Source organism: Mesoplodon bidens, assembly GCF_964165515.1.
Source record: "Mesoplodon bidens genome assembly, chromosome: 7".
In the NCBI taxonomy this organism is placed as follows: Eukaryota; Metazoa; Chordata; class Mammalia; order Artiodactyla; family Ziphiidae; genus Mesoplodon; species Mesoplodon bidens.
In genome coordinates, this window is record NC_138164.1 from 93,837,436 (window position 1) to 93,862,413 (window position 24,978).

Here is a 24,978-nt window from a genome sequence, read left to right on the forward strand (position 1 = left end):
GAATTTGGAAGTGCCAACTCCATTCTACAGACTCTACAATAGCAACTGTGAAACTAACTACAGTTTATCATATATATGCACCCGGGAATTTTTTTAAAAATGTATTTCAAAGGAAAACACAAATGACTATTTATTGTCCCTTTTTCATTTCCTCAAGGCACTGCACTGCTTAGGTTCTATGAACTAGGCATCACCAAAAACACCTGATGGTATTTCTCATAAAACAGTGAGTAGAATTTAACTGAGGCAAAACAAGAACAGCAGTGACTGAATTAAGGAAAGCTATTTCAAAGCCTGAAGTTAGAAAAACCTCTCTAATAATTAAAAATGGTTTCTGGTCACCAGAGACTTGAGGATTCCCTGGATAAAGGAATGACAAGCAACTGCTCCTTTTTGATGAGAACGTACTCTAACTGCATTAATTCATAAACATGCTCTTAGTTTATCTAAGACTTATGGTATAAAAACAGCAATGGGGGACAATTTTATAATTTTATACCTGCCACAAAAACTAATTGCTAGAGATCATTCAACATCTCTATGTTAGTCCATCTTTAGGGGAAAAACCCCTCAATTTTCATCCTATTTCACTTTTTTCTATTCTACTTTTATTCCCCCCAATAAAAGTTTAATCATTTTGTAGTATAGTCAGAAACTGTCATTGCTGCAACCGCTAACGGACAGTAAAAAACTACCAAACTACCACAACATCCTGACTTTGTTTTCCAATAACAAAGGGTATGACCCGCAGCAAGTTTCATCCAACACTGGGTTGGACACCTCTGGGAAAAGAAAAAACAATTTATTTTTAATTTAACAATGTCTAAAAGCAATGTCCAAAGATAAATGTTAAAAGGTTAATAAAACATAAATACACAGCTCAAATACTTGTTAGCCAACTGGGTGAAACCAGCATGTTTCAGAGTGGGGCAGGAGGTTTGAAAAATGAACAGGAGAGCCACTTTCCAGCTAAGAGTGGATTCTGAGTTGAAGTCACCAAAAGTTTCTATGTGGATAGTTTGACCATTACTTTTATTCTATATTCACAATGAACGACCAGTATAAAATAAGTGGCAGGTTTATTACAAAATGCCAAATGTTGGGGGTTAAAAAAATTGTTCAAATTAAAAGGAGACCCTAAATTGATACTAAATTGAAGTATTATGTCAGCAAAAAAAAGTAAGTTAAAGCAATTTTTCTACTGGCAAAATCCTCTTGTAGATATTGCCAACTTTCTGCTGGCTAGCACTTCATTTCTTAAAACAGAATTTTATGGTTGACATGGACCTTAGAAACAGCTCATCCAACTCCTTCAGGGAAACCTGAAGCTAAAAGTTGAAGTGAGGCAGAAAACTGTTTTTGTTTGGATTAAGGCTCCCAAGTTAGTAGAAAAAAATAACATAACCAAAGCAGGAAATGGCTCGCCTCAGTACCTAATGCACAGCCAAGCTTTTAATAGAAATTTGACCAGGAAGCTTTTAAATACTATTTCCTTCTCTGTGAGGGTTGAACGTTTTGTGGCAACATTTTTTTTCTCCGAGAAAAGGACATGTTTATTGTAAAAAATATATAAAACATGTAAGAAAGCACAAAGAAGAAAATAAGTCATCAAAAAGAGTTCAGTATATTTCCTTCAGGCTTTTTTTTTCTATACAAGAGTAACTGCCATTTATTTTTTACACGGAACTGGACAGCTATTTATTTTTGGAAAACCATCACAGGAACAGTAGCAGCGGTGCCGGGCTCCTCACCTAGAGGGCCGTGCTGCAGTGATCCTCGGGAGCTGGCTGGAGAGCTCAGGGGCCACGGAGCACAAACTGCCAGCAAGCAAACTGTGAGCTAGTGACAGGTAGCTGCCGCTGATGGTGGCACTGGGAACAGGGTCCCTGTATGACCTTTTTTTCCCCCACTTTATAGAATAAACCCACCAGAGCAGGTGCCTGGATGTGGGGTGGGTAAGGAGAGTAGAAAGAAAAGTAAAGGGAAAGGTCAGAGTGCCACTTGTTGGGTCTGCCCGGAACCGAGACCATTCCTTTGCACGGTCTCTTGGATTCCTCTTGAAATGAAGGCTGATCCTGAACACCGGTCAGGGGCTCTGATTTGGCCTCTCTGGAGTTGCAGGACTACCTCAGACAACTTTAAACAATCTCGTGTAAACATCATGGTGTATGGCTCCTCTCAGATTCTTCATAAGAGCCTGTACTAGTTGTGGGACTCCCTGAGAACTACATTTCACCATAATCTTTAGTGTCTATAAGCTTTTAACAAATATCTAGTGGCACAAAACCCATCTCTCCCTGTTAGGAACTGGCCACTTCAATACATTCGACATGATCCTCCTCAGGTATCAACTGTTGGACTAAAGCTACCCACTCCAGCCAAGTCCTGATATAATCACTATGACTTCCAACCTTGGTTTGGTGACCTCTCAGGTACACCAATGATCTCCCAAGTATTAAGAAATTCTGCATTTAGGACAACAATTTTCTTCCATTAACTGAACTAAACGAGAAGGTGTTCAAAAGAGCTGAAAATTTCTGGCTCAAATAGCTTTTCTCACCACCAATGAGCTGCCCTATTGGTTGACTAGTTGAGCCATTTTAAATTTTTGTTGGTGATTATGTGTGTGCATCTCCTTGTCCTACAACCATTAGGCAACAGAGAACATAGGTAGGGCTGTGGAATTCACTCTGCCTGGAATAGACAAAAGGGATTTATAGCATAACACCCAGCAGCTGGTTTCCACATGGTTCTCAGAGTTCTAAACTCTGGACAAGATGCTACTTCGTAGTCTCAAGGAAATAAGTAAGCAAGGTACAATGAAACAAGAATTATTCAACAAACAACACATCCACACTTAGTAAGGTTATATTTAGGGTTTAAACTAGTCCCTGAATATCCTTAATAACACCCTGTAGGCAGAAAAAACAGGGTTAATGAGAACTTAAACTTTCCAAGGATTATGGTTCAAATCCTCTGAAATCTATAGGAGGTCAAATAAAATGAGAACTCAAGAGTAGTAATTCTTCTTGCTGGCACCAGCACGAGGCGGTAGTGATTCTCAAGTTTAATATATTGCATCTAACGCTATAAGAATACGTGGAAATTTTATGGAACGTCCATTATTATTAAAAGGTTTGAGCTTTTACTACTCCAACCCTGGGTTTGACAATAAACCCCCCTGGAGCAAGAGCCCATGAAAATAAAACAAAGAGGGCTTCCCTGGTGGTGCAGTGGTTGAGAGTCCACCTGCCGATGCAGGGGACACGGGTTCATGCCCCGGTCCGGGAAGATCCCACATGCCGCGGGGCGGCTGGGCCCGTGAGCCATGGCCGCTGAGCCTGCACGTCCAGAGCCTGTGCTCCACAATGGGAGAGGCCACAACAGTGAGAGGCCCGCATACGGCAAAAAAAAAAAAAAAAAAAAAAGAGATATCCTACTAGACAAACAACTGCTGCAGTAGGCCACAGGCACTTTGAGTGTAACAATTTTTAAAAGGCATGGAACACGTACGTTCCCGAGAAAACTGCTTCAGATATATATATATATTTTTACTGTAATTCAAAAGTTAGATGGGAATATTTTTAGGTGACTAAGGAGTTCTATACAGGACAAAAAAAATGGAAGAAGTGGGGGAATTTTAGGTTCTTCAACTAATAAGCATCTAGTCATATTGGTGAAATCATTTTTAAGTAGGTTAGCTGGATAGTCACTCATCTTGTAAGTTTTTTTCTTTCGACTTTTTTTTTTTCTTTTGCGGTACGCGGGCCTCTCACTGTTGCGGCCTCTCCCGTTGCGGAGCACAGGCTCCGGACGCGCAGGCTCAGTGGCCATGGCTCACGGGCCCAGCTGCTCCGCGGCATGTGGGATCCTCCCAGACCGGATTCTCAACCACCGCGCCACCAGGGAAGCCCTGCTTCAGATATTTTTAACAGGAAAGTGGCAAGTGACCTCTCTAACCACGTTCACTGGTGGGTATATCTTCCCCATTGCTTTTTTGTTTGTATGTTATTGAAAACAGGGCAAGTTTTCTCCAGACGTTTTTTCTGTTGTTTTGTTTCTTAAACAAATGAGGGGATGCTATATCCCCAAGTCAGTACTTCGTGGCTGAAAACCCTCCCTCCGAAGACTGCCCACGTCGAAGCGGGTGGAGACCTCACAGCGTACTAATAACGTGTCGTCCTTGATGAAGGTTCTTTGTCTTAAGGCTTCCAGATGCATAAAAGTCACATAGCCAAACCCTTTGGGGTTCCGTGGGATTGTGGGTCTCTGGAAGGCAAGCAGCTCTGGTTTGGCATCCATTATCTCTTCATGGTTTTGCCTTACAGGTGCTTCAGACTGATCAAGGATGGTAAGGCGTATCGTACCCTGGAAGGGCCAAGGGAGGTGGCTGTCATACTCTCCTTGCATCGTGTGGACAAAGAGGGATATGTAGTTGGCACAGCGCTGCGCAGTCGGTAGCTGCAGGTGCAGGCGCATGCACAGTTTGTAGCCGGGTTTGCCTGTGTAGAATCCGGGGCTGTGAATGACAACAGGTTTCTCCTCTTCTTGAGATTTCAAGTGCATCCCAAAATTGCCAATCTTCCAGATGTAAATTCCATTGCACTGCTGTGCTTCTATTTCAGCAACTTTGTCCTCAAGGGTTCGAATAGTTCGTTTTAGCTCATTTACATATGTGCTCTGAGTTTCCATTTTTGCAGTCAGCTCCCGGATTTGATGGTCTTGTCTTACAAGGCGACCCTCTAACTGTTGAATGGTTTCTTGGAAATTCTGTACCTCTGAGTGACACCCAGAGGAAACCCGGGGCAGAGAGGTAGAATCACATGGCAGCATGCCACGCTGAGGTGCGGGAGCTATCGCAAGGCTTAAAGTCTGAACAGCCTGGGCCATCATTCTCATGTGCGACTGGGTATCCTCTTGCAGGTGGCGTGCCAAGTGATTCCTCTGCATCTGAAAATCATGCACAGGCCTTAGGTTAGGAACAGAGACGTGAGCACCAGGAAAGGGACCTAGCCAAGCCAAATAAAAGGATTTTAAGTCATGTCATCACTTCCCTCAATCCCCTACAACTTTCTTTGACTTCATCAGATTCTCGATCCAGTAAGATGATCTTGCCTCCTAATTCCCTGAAAAACCGAGAGGCTATCTGCTGAATACTCATGCAGGGACTCAGAAAAAAACCTCCCTCCCACCTGTAAAAGTATCAGGATCTATACTCGTCCTTCTTTTCTGATTCAGAGCTGACTCTCCTCTTGTCCTAGATTAATGCTTCACCTGGGCTCTAACTGGCATCTGCCCCTTTTCAACACCTCAGAGATTCTGCTTAGCTATCCCCTTTCTCCTTTATCTTCAAACATTCTCTCCTCTTAACCCTTCCCCTCAGAACAGAATTAGTAAAGTCTTTCCTGTTTAAAAAAAGGGGCAAACCTCTCTGTTGATCTTGTATCTCCCTCTAGCTAGTATCATTTTCTCCCTTCTCCTTTTATAACCAAGAGGAGTCCACCTGCACTGCCTGCCCCCAATCCCTCACTTATTTTTACAAATCTGTTGCAAAGTGGAATCTTCCCTGTCTTCATACTCTTCTAACATCATCAAGAATAGCCTGTTATATGAAAAAAAAATCATATAACAATTTTTATTGTAAGGGTAATTCATGTATATTACAGAAAAATAGGAAGTGTAGATGATCAAAAAGGAAATAAGTTACCTATTATCTCACCTAACTACCATTAACATTTTGATACATTTCCTTTAAGTCTTTGTCTCTAGGCACACAAATACAGAATTTTCTCACAAAGTGTAACCATACTATACAGTATTTGCTCATTTTATTTTTTAAATTATTAAACACATACTTACTGTAAAAAAGTCAGATGAAAAGGCACAGTGGAAAAGCTGAAGTGTAATCGCACTCTCCAGAAAGATCCACTTATCATAAACAATGCTCCCTCTCAGACATTTGACACAACTGATCACAAGGTCTTGAAACTAATTTTGGAGATCATAACAATAACTTCTCCTTGTCTGTTTCATCAACGTCTGAGACTGTTCATTCATGGCTCCTTTCCTGTTCTACTTCTCTTTCCTGTACACGCTATATGATACCAATCACACCTCCCATTATCATCACCAACTACTTCCCAAAATTAATATTCTGAGTCCCAATTTCTTGGAGCTTAAGACCACATAAACAATGTGTGTTGGCCATCTCCAATCCCACTGGTATCCTCCACTACACTATATAACTTAATTTTCTTGATCTATATTCAAGAATTAAAAGAAAAAAAAACCTTACCTTTTCATGGCAACCAAAAGTACTGAAGGTGCATGGAACTGGGGCTGTAGGACAGTCTAGATCATAATGATTAGGCATCTGAAAACCAAAACAAAGGTTGAAAAATGTTTTTCCCTGCATATCATAGTCCAGTTTGACAAGATCACACTTGAAATGAAGAGTTACACTTCATCTAAACAAAATCATATACTGTCTGTGGCTGATTTTGTTACAATGGCTGAGTGAATAGTTGCAACAGAAACCAGTTAGCCCACAAAGATTAAAATCATATTTACGGACATCCTCCAGCTGGATTTTAGCTTGGACAAACTACTCTCCCTGCCCCACTGTTGGTCCACCACTGGAAAGAATAATTAGGAACAATAAGATGTCACTGAAATATCTGCAGCTGAAGAATGAGATGATCAGATTGGCATCTGAAAAAGCCTGATTTAGTGTAAAATGATTGTGAGAGGATCAGCTTGGTACCTGGGAGAACAGCTCTGTGGCTGACAGGGTCTTGGTGCTCGGGCCGGGTGTCAGGCCTGTGTCTCTGAGGTGGGAGAGCCAAGTTAAGGACACTGGTCCACCAGAGACCTCCTGGTTCCATGTCATATCAAACGGCGAAAGTTCTCCCAGGGATCTCCATCTGAATGCTAAGACCCAGCTCGACTCAACGACCAGCAAGCTACAGTGCTGGACACCCCATGACAAACAACTAGCAAGACAGAAACACAACCCCACCCATTAGCAGAGAGGCTGCCTAAAATCATAAAAAGGTCACAGGCACCCCAAAACACACCCCTGGACGTGGTCCTGCCCACCAGAAAGACAAGATCTAGCCTCATCCACCAGAACACAGGCACCAGTCCCCTCCACCAGGAAGCCTACACAACCCACTGAACCAAGTTTAGCCACTGGGGACAGACACCAAAAACAACGAGAACTACAAACCTGCAGCCTTCAAAAAGGAGACCCCAAACACAGTTAGTTAAGCAAAATGAGAAGACAGAGAAACACACAGCAGATGAAGGAGCAAGGTAAAAACCCACCAGACCAAACAAATGAAGAGGAAATAGGCAGTCTACCTGAAAAAGAATTCAGAGTAATGATAGTAAACATGATCCAAAATCTTGGAAATAGAATGGAGAAAATACAAGAAACGTTTAACAAAGACCTGGAAGAACTAAACAGCAAACAAACAATGATGAACAACACAATAAATGAAATTAAAAATTCTCTAGAAGGAATCAATAGCAGAATAACTGAGGCAGAAGTACAGATAAGTGACCTGGAAGATAAAATAGTGGAAATAACTACTGCAGATCAGAATAAAGAAAAAGAATGAAAAGAATTGAGGACGGTCTTAGAGACCTCTGGGACAACATTAAACACACCAACATTCGAATTATAGGGGTCCCAGAAGCAGAGAAAGAAACAGGCACTGAGAAAATATTTGAAGAGATTATAGTTGAAAACTTCCCTAATATGGGAAAGGAAATAGTTAATCAAGTCCAGGAAGAGCAGAGAGTCCCATACAGGACAAATCCAAGGAGAAACACGCCAACACACATATTCATCAAACTATCAAAAATTAAATGCAAAGTAAAAATATTAAAAGCAGCAAGGGAAAAACAACAAATAACATACAAGGGAATCCCCATAAGGTTAACAGCTGATCTTTCAGCAGAAACTCTGCAAGCCAGAAGGGAGTGGCAGGACATATTTGAAGTGATGAAAGGGAAAAACCTACAAACAAGATTACTCTACCCAGCAAGGATCCCATTCAGATTCGACAGAGATATTAAAACCTTTACAGACAAGCAAAAGCTAAGAGAATTCAGCACCATCAAACCAGCTTTACAGCAAATGTTAAAGGAACTTCTCTAGGCAGGAAACACAAGAGAAGGAAAAGACCTACAATAACAAACCCAAAACAATTAAGAAAATGGTAATAGGAACATACATATCGATAACTACCTTAAATGTAAATGGACTGAATACTCCAAGCAAAAGACACAGACTGGCTGTATGGATACAAAAAGAAGACCTGTATATATGCTGTCTACAAGAGACCCACTTCAGACCTAGGGACACATACAGACTGAAAGTGAGGGGAGGGAAAAAGATATTCCATGCAAATGGAAATCAAAAGAAAGCTGGAGCAGCAATTCTCATATCAGAAAAAATAGACTTTAAAATAAAGACTGTTACAAGAGACAAAGAAGTACACTACATAATGATCAAAGGATCAATCCAAGAAGATATAACAACTGTAAAATTTATGCACCCAACACAGGACCACCTCAATACATAAGGCAAATGCTAACAACCATTAAAGAGGAAATTGGCAGTAACACAATCACAGTAGGGAACTTTAACACCCCACTTTCACCAATGGACAGATCATCCAAAATGAAAATAAATAAGGAAACACAAGCTTTAAATGATACATTAAACAAGATGGACTTAATTGATATTTATAGGACATTCCATTCAAAAACAACAGAATACACTTTCTTCTCAAGTGCTCATGGAACATCCTCCAGGATAGATCATTATCTTGGGTCACAAATCAAGCCTTGGTAAATTTAAGAAAATTGAAATCATATCAAGTATCTTTTCCGACCACACACTATGAGACTAGATATCAATTACAGGAAAAAATCTGTAAAAAATACAAACACATGGAGGCTAAACAGTACACTACTTAATAACCAACAGATCACTGAAGAAATCAAAGAGGAAATCAAAAAATACCTAGAAACAAATGACAATGAAAACACAACGACCCAAAACCTATGGGATGCAGCAAAAGCAATTCTGAGAGGGAAGTTTAGAGCAATACAATCCTTCCTCAAGAAATATCTCAAATAAACAACCTAACCTTACACCTAAGGCAATCAGAGCAAGAAGAGCTCTAATTAGAGCAATTAGAGAAAGAAGAACAAAAAAACCCCAAAGTCAGCACAAGAAAAGAAATCATAAAGATGAGATCAGAAATAAATGAAAAAGAAATGAAGGAGACAATAGCAAAGATCAATAAAACTAAAAGCTGGTTCTTTGAGAAAATAAATGAAATTGATAAACCATTAGCCAGACTCATCAAGAAAAAAAGGGAGACAACTCAAATCAATAGAATTAGAAATGAAAAAGGAGAAGTAACAGCTGACACTGAAGAAATACAAAGAATCATGAGAGATTACTACAAGCAAGTATATGCCAATGAAATGGACAACCTGGAAGAAATGGACCAATTCTTAGAAAAGCACAACCTTCTGAGACTGAACCACGAAGAAATAGAAATTATAAACAGACCAATCACAAGCACTGAAATTGTGACTGTGATTAAAACTCTTCCAACAAACAAAAGCCCAGGACCAGATGGCTTCACGGGAGAATTCTATCAAACATTTAGAGAAGAGCTAACACCTATCCTTCTCAAACTCTTCCAGAGTATAGCAGAGGGAGGAACACTCCCAATCTCATTCTATGAGGCCACCATCACCCTGATACCAAAACCAGACAAAGATGTCACAAAGAAAGAAAACTACAGGCCAATATCACTGATGAACAAAGATGCAAAAATCCTCAACAAAATACTAGCAAACAGAATCCAACAGCACATTAAAAGGATCATACACCATGATCAGCTGGGGTTTATCCCAGGAATGCAAGGATTCTTCAGTATACACAAATCAATGTGATAAACCATATTAACAAACTGAAGGATAAAAACCATATAATCATTTCAATAGATGTAGAAGAAGCTTGCGACAAAATTCAACACCCATTTATGATAAAAACCCTCCAGAAAGTAGGCATAGAGGGAACCTACCTCAACACTATAAAGGCCATATATGACAAACCCACAGCCAACATCATTCTCAATGGGGAAAAACTGAAACCACTCCCTCTAAGATCCAGAACAAGACAAGGTTGTCCATTCTCACCACTATTATTCAACATAGTTATGGAAGTTTTAGCCACAGCAATCAGAGAAGAAAAGGAAATAAAAGGAATCCAAATCGGAAAAGAAGAAGTAAATCTGTCACTGTTTGCAGATGACATGATACTATACACAGAGAATCCTAAAGATGCCACCAGAAAACTACGAGAGCTAATCAATGAATTTGGTAAAGTTGCAGGATACAAAATTAATGCACAGAAATGTCCTGCATTCCTATACACTAATGATGAAAAATCTGAAAGAGAAATTAAGGAAACACTCCCATTTACCACTGCAACAAAAAGAATAAAATACCTAGGAATAAACCTACCTAAGGAGACAAAAGACCTGTATGCAGAAAACTGTAAGACACTGATGAAAGAAATTAAAAATGATGTAAACAGATGGAGAGATATACCATGTTCTTGGATTGGAAGAATCAACATTGTGAAAATGACTCTACTACCCAAAGCAACCTACAGACTCAATGCAATCCCTATCAAACTACCAATGGCATTTTTCACAGAACTAGAACAAAAAATTTCACAATTTGTATGGATACACTAAAGACCCCAAAGAGCCAAAGTAATCTTGAGAAAGAAAATCGGAGCTGGAGGAATCAGGTTCCCTGACTTCAGACTATACTACAAAGCTACAGTAATCAAGACAGTATGGTACTGGCAGAAAAACAGAAATATACATCAGTGGAACAGGATCGAAAGCCTAGAGACAAAACCATGCACACATGGTCACCTTATTTTTGATAAAGGAGGCAAGAATACACAATGGAGAAAAAACAGCCTATTCAATAAGTGGTGCTGGGAAAACTGGACAGCTACATGTAAAAGAATGAAATTAGAACAGTCCCTAATGCCATACACAAAAATAAACTCAAAGTGGATTAAAGACCTAAATGTAAGGCCAGACACTATAAAACTCTTAGAGGAAAACATAGGAAGAACACTCTATGACATAAATCACAGCAAGATCCTTCTTGACCCACCTCCTAGAGAAATGGAAATAAAAACAAACAAATGGGACCTAATGAAACTTAAAAACTTTTGCACAGCAAAGGAAACCATAAACAAGATGAAAAGACAACCATCAGAATGGGAGAAAATATTTGCAAATGAAGCAACTGACAGAGGATTAATCTCCAAAATTTACAAGCAGCTCATGCAGCTCAATATCAAAGAAACAAACAACCCAATCCAAAAATGGGCAGAAGACCTAAATAGACATTTCTCCAAAGAAGATATACAGATTGCCAACGCACGAAAGTATGCTCAACATCACTAATCATTAGAGAAATTCAAATCAAAACTACAATGAGGTATCATCTCACACTGTTCAGAATGGCCATCATCAAAAAATCTGGAAACGATAAATGCTGGAGAGGGTGTGGAGAAAAGGGAACCCTCTTGCACTGTTGGTGGGAATGTAAATTGATACAGCCACTATGGAGAACAGTATGGAGGTTCCTTAAAAAACTAAAAATAGAACTACCATACCACCCAGCAATCCCACTACTGGGCATATATCCTGAGAAAATCACAATTCAGAAAGACGCATGTACCACAATGTTCACTGCAGCTCTATTTACAATAGCCAGGATGTGGAAGCTACCTGTGTCCATTGACAGATGAATGGATAAAGAAGATGTGGCACATATATACAATGGAATATTACTCAGCCATAAAAAGAAAGAAAATTGAGTTATTTGTAGTGAGGTGGATGGGCCTAAGAGTCTGTCATACAGAGTGAAGTCAGAAAGTGAAAAACAAAAATACTGTAATGCTAACACATATACATGGAGTTAAAAAAAAAAAAAGGTTCTGAAGAACCTAGGGGCAGGACAGGAATAAAGATGCAGACACAGAGAATGGACTTGAGGACATGGGGAGGGGGAAGGGAAAGCTGGGACAAAGTGAGAGAGTAACATTGATGTATACACACTACCAGATAGCTAGTGGGAAGCAGCTGCATAGCACAGGGAGATGAGCTTGCTGCTTTGTGACCACCTAGAGGGGTGGTATAGGGAGGGTGGGAGGGAGACGCAAGAGGGAGGACATATGGGGAGATATGTATATGTATAGCTGATTCACTTTGTTACAAAGCAGAAACTAACACACCATTGTAAAGCAATTATACTCCAATAAAGATGCTAAAAAGAAAAAAAAAGAAGAGCAGCTTCCAAGATCACTAGAGTCTGGTGGGTCTAGGAACATGAGTCCTGTTAGTTTTCAGAGTTAGATATTTGGGGAGCTTATCTCTCCAGTGTATGTCTTAAAAATTGAAATGCCTGAGGAGTGGGTTTGGACCCTTCAGTCCTCAGGGAGAAGCTCCAGGGTTTGAGTTCCTTCCTGCTTGTGGGTATATGGTGGGATTGTTTCCTAGCCTTTCCTACCCACTTTGATGTGATTTTCTTCTCATTTGCCTAATGTGTAGTTATTACTCAGCCAGCCTTTAGGTTTTTATAAGAGGAAGTTGTTCCGTGTGTAGCTGTAGACTCTTGGGAGGAGGTGAATTCACAGGCATCATATTGGGTTGGCCAAAAAGTTCGTTCGGGTTTTTCCAACCATTTTATGGAAAACCCGAATGAACTTTTTGGCCAATCCAATACATAGCTGTCTTGAACAGGAACTGCAATATGATGTTCTTAAGCAATTTTTTCTTCATTTTCAAATTAACTCCAGGTATCTAAGGGCCTCTTCAAAGCAACACCTGGCTGGATTTAGATTGGCTAATGCATATATATAAAAGTTGTTTTGCAGCTCTGTTAAGCTTATTTTATAATTTAGACTTAGCTGATTTAGACTGGCTTTGCATCAACATAAAACGTATTTTATCAACTTAAAAAAAATAATATTTACTTCCAAAAGTCACAAAGAAAGGAAATATCAACGTCTCATACCATGCCCCCAAATCACTCAAAATTCATTTCAAGAAAATGAATTTATTCCTATTGCCGGGGAACTGGCACCCTCTAGCGGCATTTTAAAGAAAAAGTACCTTCTGATGTCAACCATGACCCAACTAAGACTCTCACTGTGGTCCAGGCCACTGAATCCCTATTCAATAAACTGTATACATTAGAGCCACTGACTGCACCCTGTCTCTCCCTCATGACCACCTTTCATAAATCTTCTTACTTTTTGTTAACCTGCGCATGCTTTGACTACAATGGAGAGACACAGATGTTAAAAGATATCTTAAGCACTTTAATGAAAGTTTTAAAGAAAGTCTCAGGCTTTGATTTGGGGACTCTAAAAAACATTCTTTAAGGTAAGATCCATTATGTAGAATCATGTTCTTTGAAAGTGGTACTAAATTTCCTTCAGAAATTTAGTTTAGCTGTAATCATAGATATTTCAAGCAGAAACAACATCAGAGACCATTTAATCCAGTCCTTCATTTCACATAATCTAGAATAGTGGTCAATAAAATATTTTGTGAAGGGTCATATAGTAAATATTTTCAGCCTTGTAAGCCCTATGGACTCTGTCCCAAGTACTCAGCTCTACCATTGTGGCACAAAACCAGCCACATACAACACATGGGCATGGCTGTGTTCCAATAAAACTTATTTAAGAAAGCAGGCAGCAGCCAGATTTGGCTGGTGGGCTGGTTTGCTGATCCCTGATCTAGAATGTCCACTTTCTTGTCAGAGATCAGTGGGCAAGTTAGTGGCACAGTCAGGGTTAAAATCTAGGTTTTCTGACTCTAAACCTAGGGTTTTTTTCCTACGTTAAGTTTTACTTTTGCTGGATTTTAGATGTGCTGTGTGGTTTCCTTTAAGTATTAAAACAGAGCAAAAAGAAAAACCCGGGAGGTGAGACTTCACAAGCAAAAAGTTACTTACACCTTCAAATTAAGGCCCTGTTGGAAAAAAAGCTAAAGGACTCTGTTAACAAATGAATGGAAAAGTTTAGTTGAGGGACAGGTTTTGCTTGTTCCTACTTAGTAAGGTAATCAATTATGATCTCCGGGTTTGCAGATTTCATGAGTGTATAAATATTTAGTGACTAATATTCATATTTTGTGGGTAAACCCTCCAAATGTCAGAAGATAGCAATCAGATGGAATTTTCCTTTCTCTATTAATAAAAAAAATGACTAGTTTTCTAATATAACTACTACTTCTGATGATGCCCCATCAGTGGTCTACAGGCAACTGAACAGAGGGGCTACAGATCCTGGAAATCTCAAAATCTCCCAACATGCCTTGGGGACATGGCTACAAATAACATCCTGCTACTGAATAGACTTGTTTCCTTCTATTTCATTGTGTTTACTCTTTCAACTGGTTTCTGGATACCTAAGATCCTTATTTCACAGAGTCTAAAGATGTACTGATATTTCTTATAAAGTTTCTGGTGTTTAAGTGAGCATTTTAAATTATTTTTATCTAAAAATTACTTGGCTTTGGAACTTCTATGAATATACATAAACACAGGTATTATATTAATGACTTAGGAATTTTAAGTACTCAGGGCTGAGTATTTTGTTCTTTCTGAAATTATTCATTATATTAATTTATTTGAAAAAATTCAGTTTTCTTGAAATTGAAATATAGATTTACAATATTGTGTTAGTTTCAAGTACGTAGCAAAGTGATTCAGCTATGTATATATTTATATTTTTCAGATTACTTTCCATTATAGGTTGTTACAAGGTATTGAATATAGTTCCCTACTGTGCTATGTATATCCTTGTTGCTTATCTATTTTATGTATAGTAGTTGGTATCTGTTAATCTATACTAATTTATCCCTCCCCACTTCCCTTTCCCCTTTAGTAACTCTAAGTTTGTTTTCTATGTCTGTGAGTCTATTTGTTTTGTATATAAGATTCATTTGTATTTTTTAGATTCCATATATAAGTGGTAACATAAAGCAACTGTCTTTGACTTACTTCACTTAGTATAATATTCTCCAGGTCCATCCATGTTGCTGCAGATGGAAGTATTTCATTTTTTTATGGCTGAGTAATATTCTATTATCTATATATATCACATCTTCTTAAACCAATCGGTTGTTTCCAAGTCTTGGCTATTATAAATAATGCTGCTATGAACACTGGGGTGCATGAACCTTTTCTTTTTTCTTTTTTTTGGCCATGCCATGCAGCTTGCAGGATCTCAGTTCCCCGACGAGGAACTGAACCTGGGCCCTCGGCAGTGAAAGCGCAGAGTCCTAACCACCAGACCACCAGGGAATTCCCCGTGTACCTTCTCAAATTAAGAGTTTTCATCTTTTGGGGATATATGCCCACGAGTGAGATTGCTGGATCATATGGTAGTTCTATTTTTAGTTTCTTAAGGAAACTCCATACTGTTTTCCATAGTGGCTGCACCAATTTACATTCCCACCAACAGTGAAGGAGGGTTCTCTTTTCCCCACACCCTCTCCAGAATGTTATTTGTAGACTTTTTGATGATAGTGTGTGAGGTGATACCTCATTGTGATTCTGATTTGCATTTAAAATTCACAGTTTTAATTCTTCTTCAACCTGTGTTCATTTTGCCTTATTGATTTAAATTTTCAATTAAAAACCTAATTCACTTAGGTTTTATCAAAGGGAATCGTTATACCTGTTCTCTGATGAGCATGGTGTTGCAGTATTCACAGATGACATTTGCCAAAGGACAGTTCTGGTCATGAATCTAAATTTTATTAAAGAAATATAAGAAAAAAAGTGAGAAAACCTGAAAAGGTAACACCAACCTATTTTTTTTTGATGTGTGTAAAACAAAAATGTGAGAATAATCTATAAAGGTTATTTTCTCTCCCTTTGCCAGTGTAGTAATGAGATTCATCTCACCCTCCAGCTCTTTAAAAGAATATGATAGTATACAAAAGATGCATCTGTGACTGTTTGGGCATCATTTAACAACATTATAATTCTCCAAAGACACCTTTCCAAAAACTTCCAGCGGCAGCATGGTTCAATTAAAACTCTTATCAGGAGGGTAAGGAACAGAAGCATGATTAGGGCAGGAGGCCCATGTTCTCAAAGGCCCCAGAAAGGTGAGCCTTGTTTTCTAGAATACAAAAAATTTTAAGAAATAATTAACCCTTCTGGTTAGGTCCATTTAATTTACTGAAGTTTAAGAAGACACCAATTCGCTCTAATTATGCCTCAGACTTTTTAACAAGTTAGCTGACATATTTTTGAATAATTCATCAACTTAATGAGCATAATATGCTTGATCTCATAAGAAAGTAGGGAAAATTAACAAGATAAATTTGTAAGAAATACAGTTTAAGGAAGTATCTTAATAGTTACAAAAGAACATAAATTGTATGTACACTATTTTAGTAAAAGGGACATAGGATACGGATCCAGGATCTAGGATCTCAGTGCTAGCTTTGCCATTGATAATATTAATATAAAATTACTTAATCTCTCTACATCCCAGTTTATAAATGGGAAAAATATTCTATGATCATGATGCTGTCAAGGGCCATAAAGTTTCTTTTTAAAAATAAATGTTTTAATTGAAGTATAACATAAGTACAGAAAAGTGAATTCATCACATGTGTTTGATGAATTATCACCAAAGGAACACACTTTGTAGGATTTAATTTAATCTCCTAAAAGTTTAAGCAACTCATTCTCCTTTTTAAAGAGAAAAATAGAAATCTTACACAGTAATTATTTTATTTATTTGTCTCTAATCCAAGACTGGTCATTAAAATATCACATAGGGAAACAGATCAGCATATACCTTTCCTAAAAACTTGTTACTTGTAGATCTACTACTGTGGTAAGCAGTAGAAACAATGCTTTCTCAGAAAGAGATGAAAATATAAACTCTACACTCATTTACTAGAATGGTTTATTGAACTTACTTTCTTAAAAATCAGTCTTCTCACAACTTCTAATACAGACTCAGAACTGAATTAACATCTTCATCTACGGCTAACCCCCTCCACTGTACGTTAAAAAAAAACAATAGTGGAATTAACAAATCCAAGTTAGTACATGCCTCTTTATCTTCAAATGCCATCGATACAGCACAGTTTACACAAGAAACCTGTCTCCTTGGACACTCCTTGACAATGTGAATATTAAGTTGGCATTTTTGGAAGGGACGTTGGCATTGGGGACAATTCATAAGAGCAAACTCACAATGTGCTTGATGATCCTATGATGGAAAAAAATTATCAATTAGTATTTGCCAATCCTTAAGAAATCTAAACATAATCTCTTCTAAGAATATACTGTTCTCTTCTATAGAATTGTCCACTGAACCTACTTTGTCTAGTACACACCACAGAACCACAATATGAAGGCTTTAATGGGTTTTTTTCAAAGAGTGGTTGTGAATTGAAAGTTTATACAAAGGATGTGACTTTTCAGGTTCATGTATCCAATCAGGGAAGAAAGTTGGAAAGAAGTCAGATCTTCTCATTATCAATTTAGTAGTGTCGAAAAGGTCGCTCCTCCAAAAGGAGCTAAGTAAAGGGGTCAAGTTACAAATATATTTTAAATGCTTAATTTCAAATGGAACATAAGCAATATTTAACTTCTTGTAAAACCACCACACTAAGGATTGATTAATTTAAAAGCAAATTATTTTATCTCGTGGCTTCAGTTAATCTCAAGCTATAGGAGAACTATATTATAGTTCATAATAAAATGAATAATTTAGAAAACCAGAGAAAAAAGTATGAGGGTGCTAAGATGATGGCGCTAAGATGATGGCTACATGTGACTTGCTGCTTATTTCAAAATGAGAGAAATGAAGCTATGGAATTAAAATGTGACACTTGTATTTAAAATACTCTTCAGTTTTATTGCAGATAATGCTCACCCAAAAAACTTACAGAATACTGATTTATTTTTTATCATCACTGGGGCAAAGCCAGAGTAGATGGAAAAAGAAATTTCTGGTTTCTACTTATATTTACACTCAATAATGAAAGGGAAAGGGTTGGTATTAATTCAGCAAGAATTTGCTAACCAATCACTATATGCTAGGCACTGGCAATATCCAGATGGACACAGCAAAGTTCCCATTCTCTAGGAACTTCCCTGCCTATATGCTAACAGCTAGAAAATAACTTTAATACCTCAAGATGCCTCAGTTCCATCTTGTGCAGACAACCTTCATTTGGACACCTCACCATCAGAGAAAGAATCTCTCGTTTTGCAAAATTGTCAGGAAATAGTTGATTTTCCAGCAGTATTTCATTGTCAACTGGACATTTGTGACCTGCATCCCTAAAAGAAACGAATAAAATACATACATTTGGTGGATTTAAACAAACATTCACATTAGAAAATACACATAACTTTAATTCATTCACATTAGAAAATACATACAACTTTAATTCACCACATATAAATTCTCCACTTATTTCCTATAGAAAATAACTTAACACATTATATTGTATAATATCACTAAAATAAACTGTCCTTTTATAGACAGTTTATGAACCATGCTTTTATGAAACGGATACAACCAGCACCATATGGATTATCTATCAAAAACTAGTATGGGATTTCAGATTGTGGGATAGATTTCAACCAAAAAATGAGACATTAATTGAATAAAATCATAGTTTGAACAAATGAAGTGAAAGTTAAGGATGGGAATTTTGGCAGTCTAGCAGGTCTCTGTTCTATCAGCAGCTATTCAACATACTAGGGAGATGTAACTAATTATATGCTGCTCAGAATATACTAATAACATGTCTATAGTTATTAGTCATAAGTAAAAATTAACCAATTAGCAGTAAGTAGCCCCACGAGGCCACATTTTAAGGTTTACTTTGAACAGTCATCAACACTGGCTCATGGGCAACAAAGGTTTCCTTTATTTTTATGTCTAGGGTACATACAATGCAATCAGGAGTTAAAGGACCTCTATGTCCTGCTTCCCAATGGTTTATTCTATCTTACAATGGGAAAAACTATCCCCAGGAAGCTTGGGTGTCTGTCACTCCCCTTTAACTTTTTGGGATGTTTCAATCTTCACTCACAAAATGTGGCAGGTCAGATAGGCTACAGAGCGTCAATCACTCAAACATTTGTTGCACACCTCCTATGTGTAAAGCAACAGTGGTGGTTCTTGTGCACGTAAAGGTGCTGAAAGTGGGAGTCTGCTGTCAAATGCCTTAGAACTAAGAGGTGACCAAGATAGTCAATCTTTATAAGGCTTCTCTCACACTGCATGATGTTATTCTACTGTCGAATATTTTTTGAGAACCAGGGACGTAAACAAGTTTATTGAAATATATTCCCCAAACGTAAGTGATGGATATCTAAGAGAAAATAAGAAACTTTCAAAGTAAACTGGAAACCATTATCTACCGCATTAGCAATCACTCCAAAGGAAAATGGAATTGGATTGAGATGCTGCCTTTTGATTCTCTGAATGACTATAACCGATGAGAAATTTCCGAGCCACTCCTTTAAGAACATTAAAGTTGAGGTAAGTGGTCATTTCTAGCTTAGAGGGAGATAGAAAAAAAAAAAGCCTCACACTTCCTTTTGTAGGTTTTACTTCCTTTTCAGACCACTGTTCCACTACTTTCATGAATATCTTGCTATTAAAAAACTGCTAAAGATTAGCTACCTTGCTGAGCATGGGTGACACTTGGGTTTTTCTGTACACCTCCACCTACAGGAAAATCAACGATCCATAATATGGTCCTATTTCTACCTAAATACAATATAAATTGAAAATCATTATAGACAAACAAAAAGGTGAGCCTTTAACACTGCTCTCATGTATACCCTAAACCAGTGGTCTCAACTAGGGCAATTTTGACCCTAGGGGACATCTGGCAACGTCTGGAGACACTCTGGGTCTCACAACTGCGGAAGTGGGGCTATTTCACCATCCAGTGAGCGGAGGCCAGGAATGCTGTTAAGCATCCTACAACACCAGGACATTCTTCCACAACAAAGAAGTATCTGGCTCAAAATGCCAATAGTGTGGAGGATGAGAAAACCAACCCTAAAGAGATATTGCCAATTCACCACTGAGAACATATTTTTCCCCCAACTTGAAACAAGACACATGCTCCCTTGTAACTTAAATTAAGCCAATTCCCAAGTATGGATGTAGTTACCACAAATTCAAATTTTATAGAAAAGTTTAGCTAGACTAACAAGAAAAAAAAAAGAGAGGACTCAAATAAAATCAGAAATGAAAGGAGACATCACAACTGATACCACAGATAGAAAGAATCAAAAGAGACTACTATGAACAATTATATGGCAACAGATTTGACAACCTAAAAGAAATGGATAAATTCCCAGAAACATACAACCTACCAAGACTGAACCAGAAAGAAACAGAAAATCTGAACAGACTACATTACTAGTAAGGAGAGTGAATCAGTAATCAAAAACCTCCCAACAGGGCTTCCCTGGTGGCGCAGTGGTTGAGAGTCTGCCTGCCGATGCAGGGGACACGGGTTCATGCCCGTCTGGGGAGATCCCACATGCCGCGGAGCGGCTGGGCCCGTGAGCCATGGCCGCTGAGCCTGTGCTCCGCAATGGGAGAGGCCACAACAGTGAGAGGCCCGTGTACCGCAAAAAAAAAAAAAACAAAACCTCCCAACAAACAAAAGTCCAGAACCAGATGGCTTCACCAGTGAATTCTATCAAACATTTAAAGAAGAATTAATACCAATCCTTCTCAAACCCTTCTAAAAAACAGAAGAGGAAGGAACACTTCCAAACTCATTTTATGAGGCCAGCATTACCCTGATACCAAACCAAAGATGCCACAAGAAAAAAAAAAAAAAAAAGTTAATTTAAAAGTCAAAAGAAGGGGCTTCCCTGGTGGCACAGTGGATGAGAGTCTATCCGTCTGCCGATGCGGGGGACACGGGTTCGTGCCCCAGTCTGGGAGGATCCCACATGCCGTGGAGCAGCTAGGCCCATGAGCCATGGCCGCTGAGCCTGCGCATCTGGAGCCTGTGCTCCGCAATGGGAGAGGCCACGGCAGTGAGAGGCCCACGTACCGCAAAAAAAAAAAAAAAAAAAAAAAAAAAAAGGTCGAAAGAAAAATACTTACAAGATGAGTGAATAGCCAGTTAACCTACTTAAAAATGATTTCACCAATATGACTAGATGCTTATTAGTTGAAGAACCTAAAATTCCCCCACTTCTTCCATTTTTTTGTCCTGTATAGAACTCCTTAGTCACCTAAAAATATTCCCATCTAACTTTTGAATTATAGTAAAATGTATCTACTTCTTAGGAGATGAATTTTAATCATCTGTGGAAACCCCATATACTTTCGTTCAGTTGATGCAATCATGATTTACTGAGCACCTACTATGTATCAGGTGCTATTTCCGGGACTTAGGAAATATCAAGAACTAAAATAGATCTCAACCCCTGCTCTCAAGGAGCTTATACTCCAGGTGAGCAAGCAGACAATAAACACACAAATTATCTGTATTTTTAAATATGAAAAGTGTTAAAGAAAAAAAGAAAGGTAGGTAAGGGAGATAGAGAGTGTGGGGAGAGGTGGGGGAAGGCACGCTGCGGTATAAACAGGGTAGCCAAGGTACCTACGGGAAGGTGAGATCTGAGACACACTGGAGGGAGTAGAGGGCACTGACTAAGCAGTTAGCTGAAGTAAGATGCAGAGAGAAGAGCTGAAGCCAACTCCCCAAGAGCAGGCTTGACAAGTTCAAGGAACAGCAAAGAGTGAATTGGTAGAGGGGAGGGGAGCCTAATAGAGAGATGATCAGAAAATTTATGGACCTATCATATAAGGCCTTACAAGGGCTTTGGCTTTTACTCCCCGATGACCTGCTGCAATGCTCTGAGCAGAGATGACATCATCTTACTTATTTTACCAGGTTCATTCTGGCTGCTATATTGAGAACAGCCTGGAAGAAGGCAAGGGTGGAAAGAGGGAGGCCCGTGAGAGAGCTGATGGTGATTCAGAACAGGGTGAGGCAGGGGTTGAATTTTGGATATATTAGGAAGGCAGAGCCATCAATCAATACTTCCTTTAAAAATACTGGTTCTTTTACAGTTGTCCATAGGCAGCAGGTAGCAGACAAAATTTAATGTGGCTAGAATGAGAATAATGATTACTCATAAAGTCAGTTTTATTTGTATGGTTGAGATTATCATAGTCTACTAGGATCATCACTTAAGGTACATTATTGTAAGTTATTTCCTTAAAGCTTAGAGACACACCCTCGTCTACAATACAACTGCTTTAAGTAGAAGTAGCGACTTATTGCTTATTTACCTGAGGGTCAAAGGAGGGGAGGACATAGTAATTACCTTTCATACTACAGCAGGAACTGGAACAAGAATGTAAACCTCTCAGTTTTCTGTCCAGTGTTCTTTTTCCTGAAGTAGCTTTTTATGTATAAGACTATTCTTGGGATGCCCTGTGTTCTATGTAATAACGTTCCATTTGGTTGTTATAGGTTCCTCTTCTGCTCACGTACCTTATTGACTGGATGATGCAGGCTTTGCAGAACCTGTGGCCGCATGGCGTTTGGACTGCTTCCCGTAACGCCATCAAGCAGATGGGGCATTCATACTTGCTTTCCAGCGGGGGGTCAAATTCCACATCGTATCCCTGCATCTCTTCCATAAAAGAGCCGGAAAGATGCACTGTGCTGGTAGTTCCACTCACACTGTCATCTTTTGCTGCGGCACCACAGGAGCTGGCGGCCATGGCAGCACAGCAGTCGCTCTCAGACTGGCTGGATCCACAGCTGTTTTCACAGTGTAGCAGACTCATAGTAACGTGATTATCGACTGCTCTGAAGAAATAGCAAGACAAAAAATGCCTTCTCACACACACACACACACACACACACACACACACACACGTATCATAGCTATCTATGCAAGCCACCTTTTCGTTGATAAACATTAGCTCTGTTAATATGATTTACAGAAAACGTTCAAAGTTTTTTCAGCTTTGCCTCATGACTACTATTTTACAAGTTAAGGAGTTCATGATCTAGTAGAAGGATGGTTGGAATATAAGGTTAAAAGAAGAAACATACCTCAACTGTAATAATTAGCATAATTATCTGTTTAAATATCTGTCTCTATGACTGGAGTTTCAAGAATTTTCATTTCCTCAGTACTCAGCACGAGCCCTTTCACCTAACAGGTGTTCATTAGGCAGCTGCTGCTGAACTTCCTTCAAGTATCCAGAGCTGAAGAGAACAGCTCGACCAGCAGGCAGTGTGAGGACGAGCAATGCATAAGGGATCAGATGATCATGAGAAACTATTAGATATGTGATTTTGGGCAACTAGCCATTTGGATCTGTTTCTTCTTCTAGATCTAAAACTCTATTGACTACAGTTGAGCCCTGAACAAGGCAGGTGTTAGGGATGCTGACACCCATGCAATGGAAAATCCAAGTTGGCCCTCTGTTCCCAAAGTTCCACATCCTCGGAGTCAATAACCACAGATCCTTTACTGAAAAGAATCTGCGTTTAAGTGGACCTGTGTAGTTCAAACCTGTGTTGTTCAAGGGGTCAACTGTACCTCCAAATGTTCAGTGTGGCAATTTCTATTACACAGAAAGAACGGAATTGAAAAAGTATATCTGTATGTCCTCGTGCCTTCAGTCATGTCAAGTGACTATGTTTCATTACTAATGACTGGAAAAACAAGTGAGGTTTTGTTTGCCTATGGAAAACTATTGCTTTCACGGTAGGTGGGATGCTTTCAAATTCTAAACCATTACCAGAATTTACAAGTGAGAAGCTAAGGTCTAAAAGCAGTTCACGGCCTAATTAACCAGGTCTCTCTTGTAGGTAATTACACGTAAAGAAAATTCCCACTATGTGCCAGATATACAGTTGACCCTTGAACACAGGGGTTAGGGGTGCCGACACCCACGCAGTCAAAAATCCACATATAACGTTACAGTTTGCCCTCTGTGTCTGTGGTTCTATATCCACTGATTCAACCAACCTCTGATAATGTAGTGCTGTAGTATTTACTGGAAAAAATCCATGTATAAGTGGACTCATACAGTTCAAACCTATGTTTTTCAAGCGTCAACCAGAGTTCTAGAAAATAGAATGTAAGCCTCCAGCCAATATGGTAGACAATGTATCCCCCGCCTGTCTCATTTTTATATAAAAATCCTGGCTGCCACCATGTCAAATAGGGGGTTAAGACAGTAATCCTCCATTTTTTTTTTACCACTATAGATACCTTTTTCTTCTTCTCAAAAAGATTTTGAGTAGCATTTGATGATCACCTACAAAGGATGAAGCACTGTTCTGGCTGGAGAGGCAGTATCATGAAGTGGTGAAGAGCTTAGATGCTGGAATCGGATGATCTGGGTTTAACTCTTGTCTCCATCATTTGGTGTATGACCTGGGCAAACTATATAACCTTTCTGTGCTTCAGTTTCCTCATCTGTAAATGGAGGTAACAAAAGAATCCACCTCAGAATTACCGAGAGGATTAAATGTGTTAATATGTGCAAAGCACTTAGAACTGTGCCTGGAAGTAAAAATGAGTTGTTATTATGTGTAGCTCTATAGAGTTATTTTATTTAACAATTTTATTGCCCGCCCCCCCCCCCCCGTTATCAAAGTGCAAACCCTGAAGCTTTAAAAGGCTAAGTAACTTGCCAAGGATTACCCAACTAATAAGAAACAGAGTTAGAATCAGAACCCAAGACTACTTCACCCAGAGCCTGTGCAATTTGTACTATCCTATGTTTGTCTATGTTTTGATAACTTTGTCTATAAAGCTGAACTTAAAATCTTTCCATTTATTTTT

General features: G+C 38.8%; 1 protein-coding gene across 4 annotated transcripts in view; it reads right to left on the reverse strand.

Moving 5' to 3' along the window:
• Positions 1-786: 786 nt before the first annotated feature.
• The window catches only part of TRAF6 (TNF receptor associated factor 6), a 28,083-nt gene continuing 3,891 nt past the window's right edge, over positions 787-24,978 (reverse strand). The window contains exons 3-9 of one of the 4 annotated variants that reach the window (XM_081241362.1): positions 24,453-24,609; positions 22,662-22,982; positions 18,300-18,450; positions 17,213-17,371; positions 15,815-15,886; positions 6,296-6,373; positions 787-4,950 (exon numbers count right to left, since the gene is read on the reverse strand). In XM_081241362.1, the coding sequence (XP_081097488.1) occupies positions 4,081-4,950; positions 6,296-6,373; positions 15,815-15,886; positions 17,213-17,371; positions 18,300-18,450; positions 22,662-22,960 (1,629 nt within the window). In that variant the 5' untranslated portion in view covers positions 22,961-22,982; positions 24,453-24,609 and the 3' untranslated portion in view covers positions 787-4,080. Of the gene's footprint in view, positions 4,951-6,295; positions 6,374-15,814; positions 15,887-17,212; positions 17,372-18,299; positions 18,451-22,661; positions 23,010-24,402; positions 24,610-24,978 lie in introns of all 4 variants that reach the window. The other 3 variants (XM_081241360.1, XM_081241361.1, XM_081241363.1) reach the window with 3 other exon arrangements.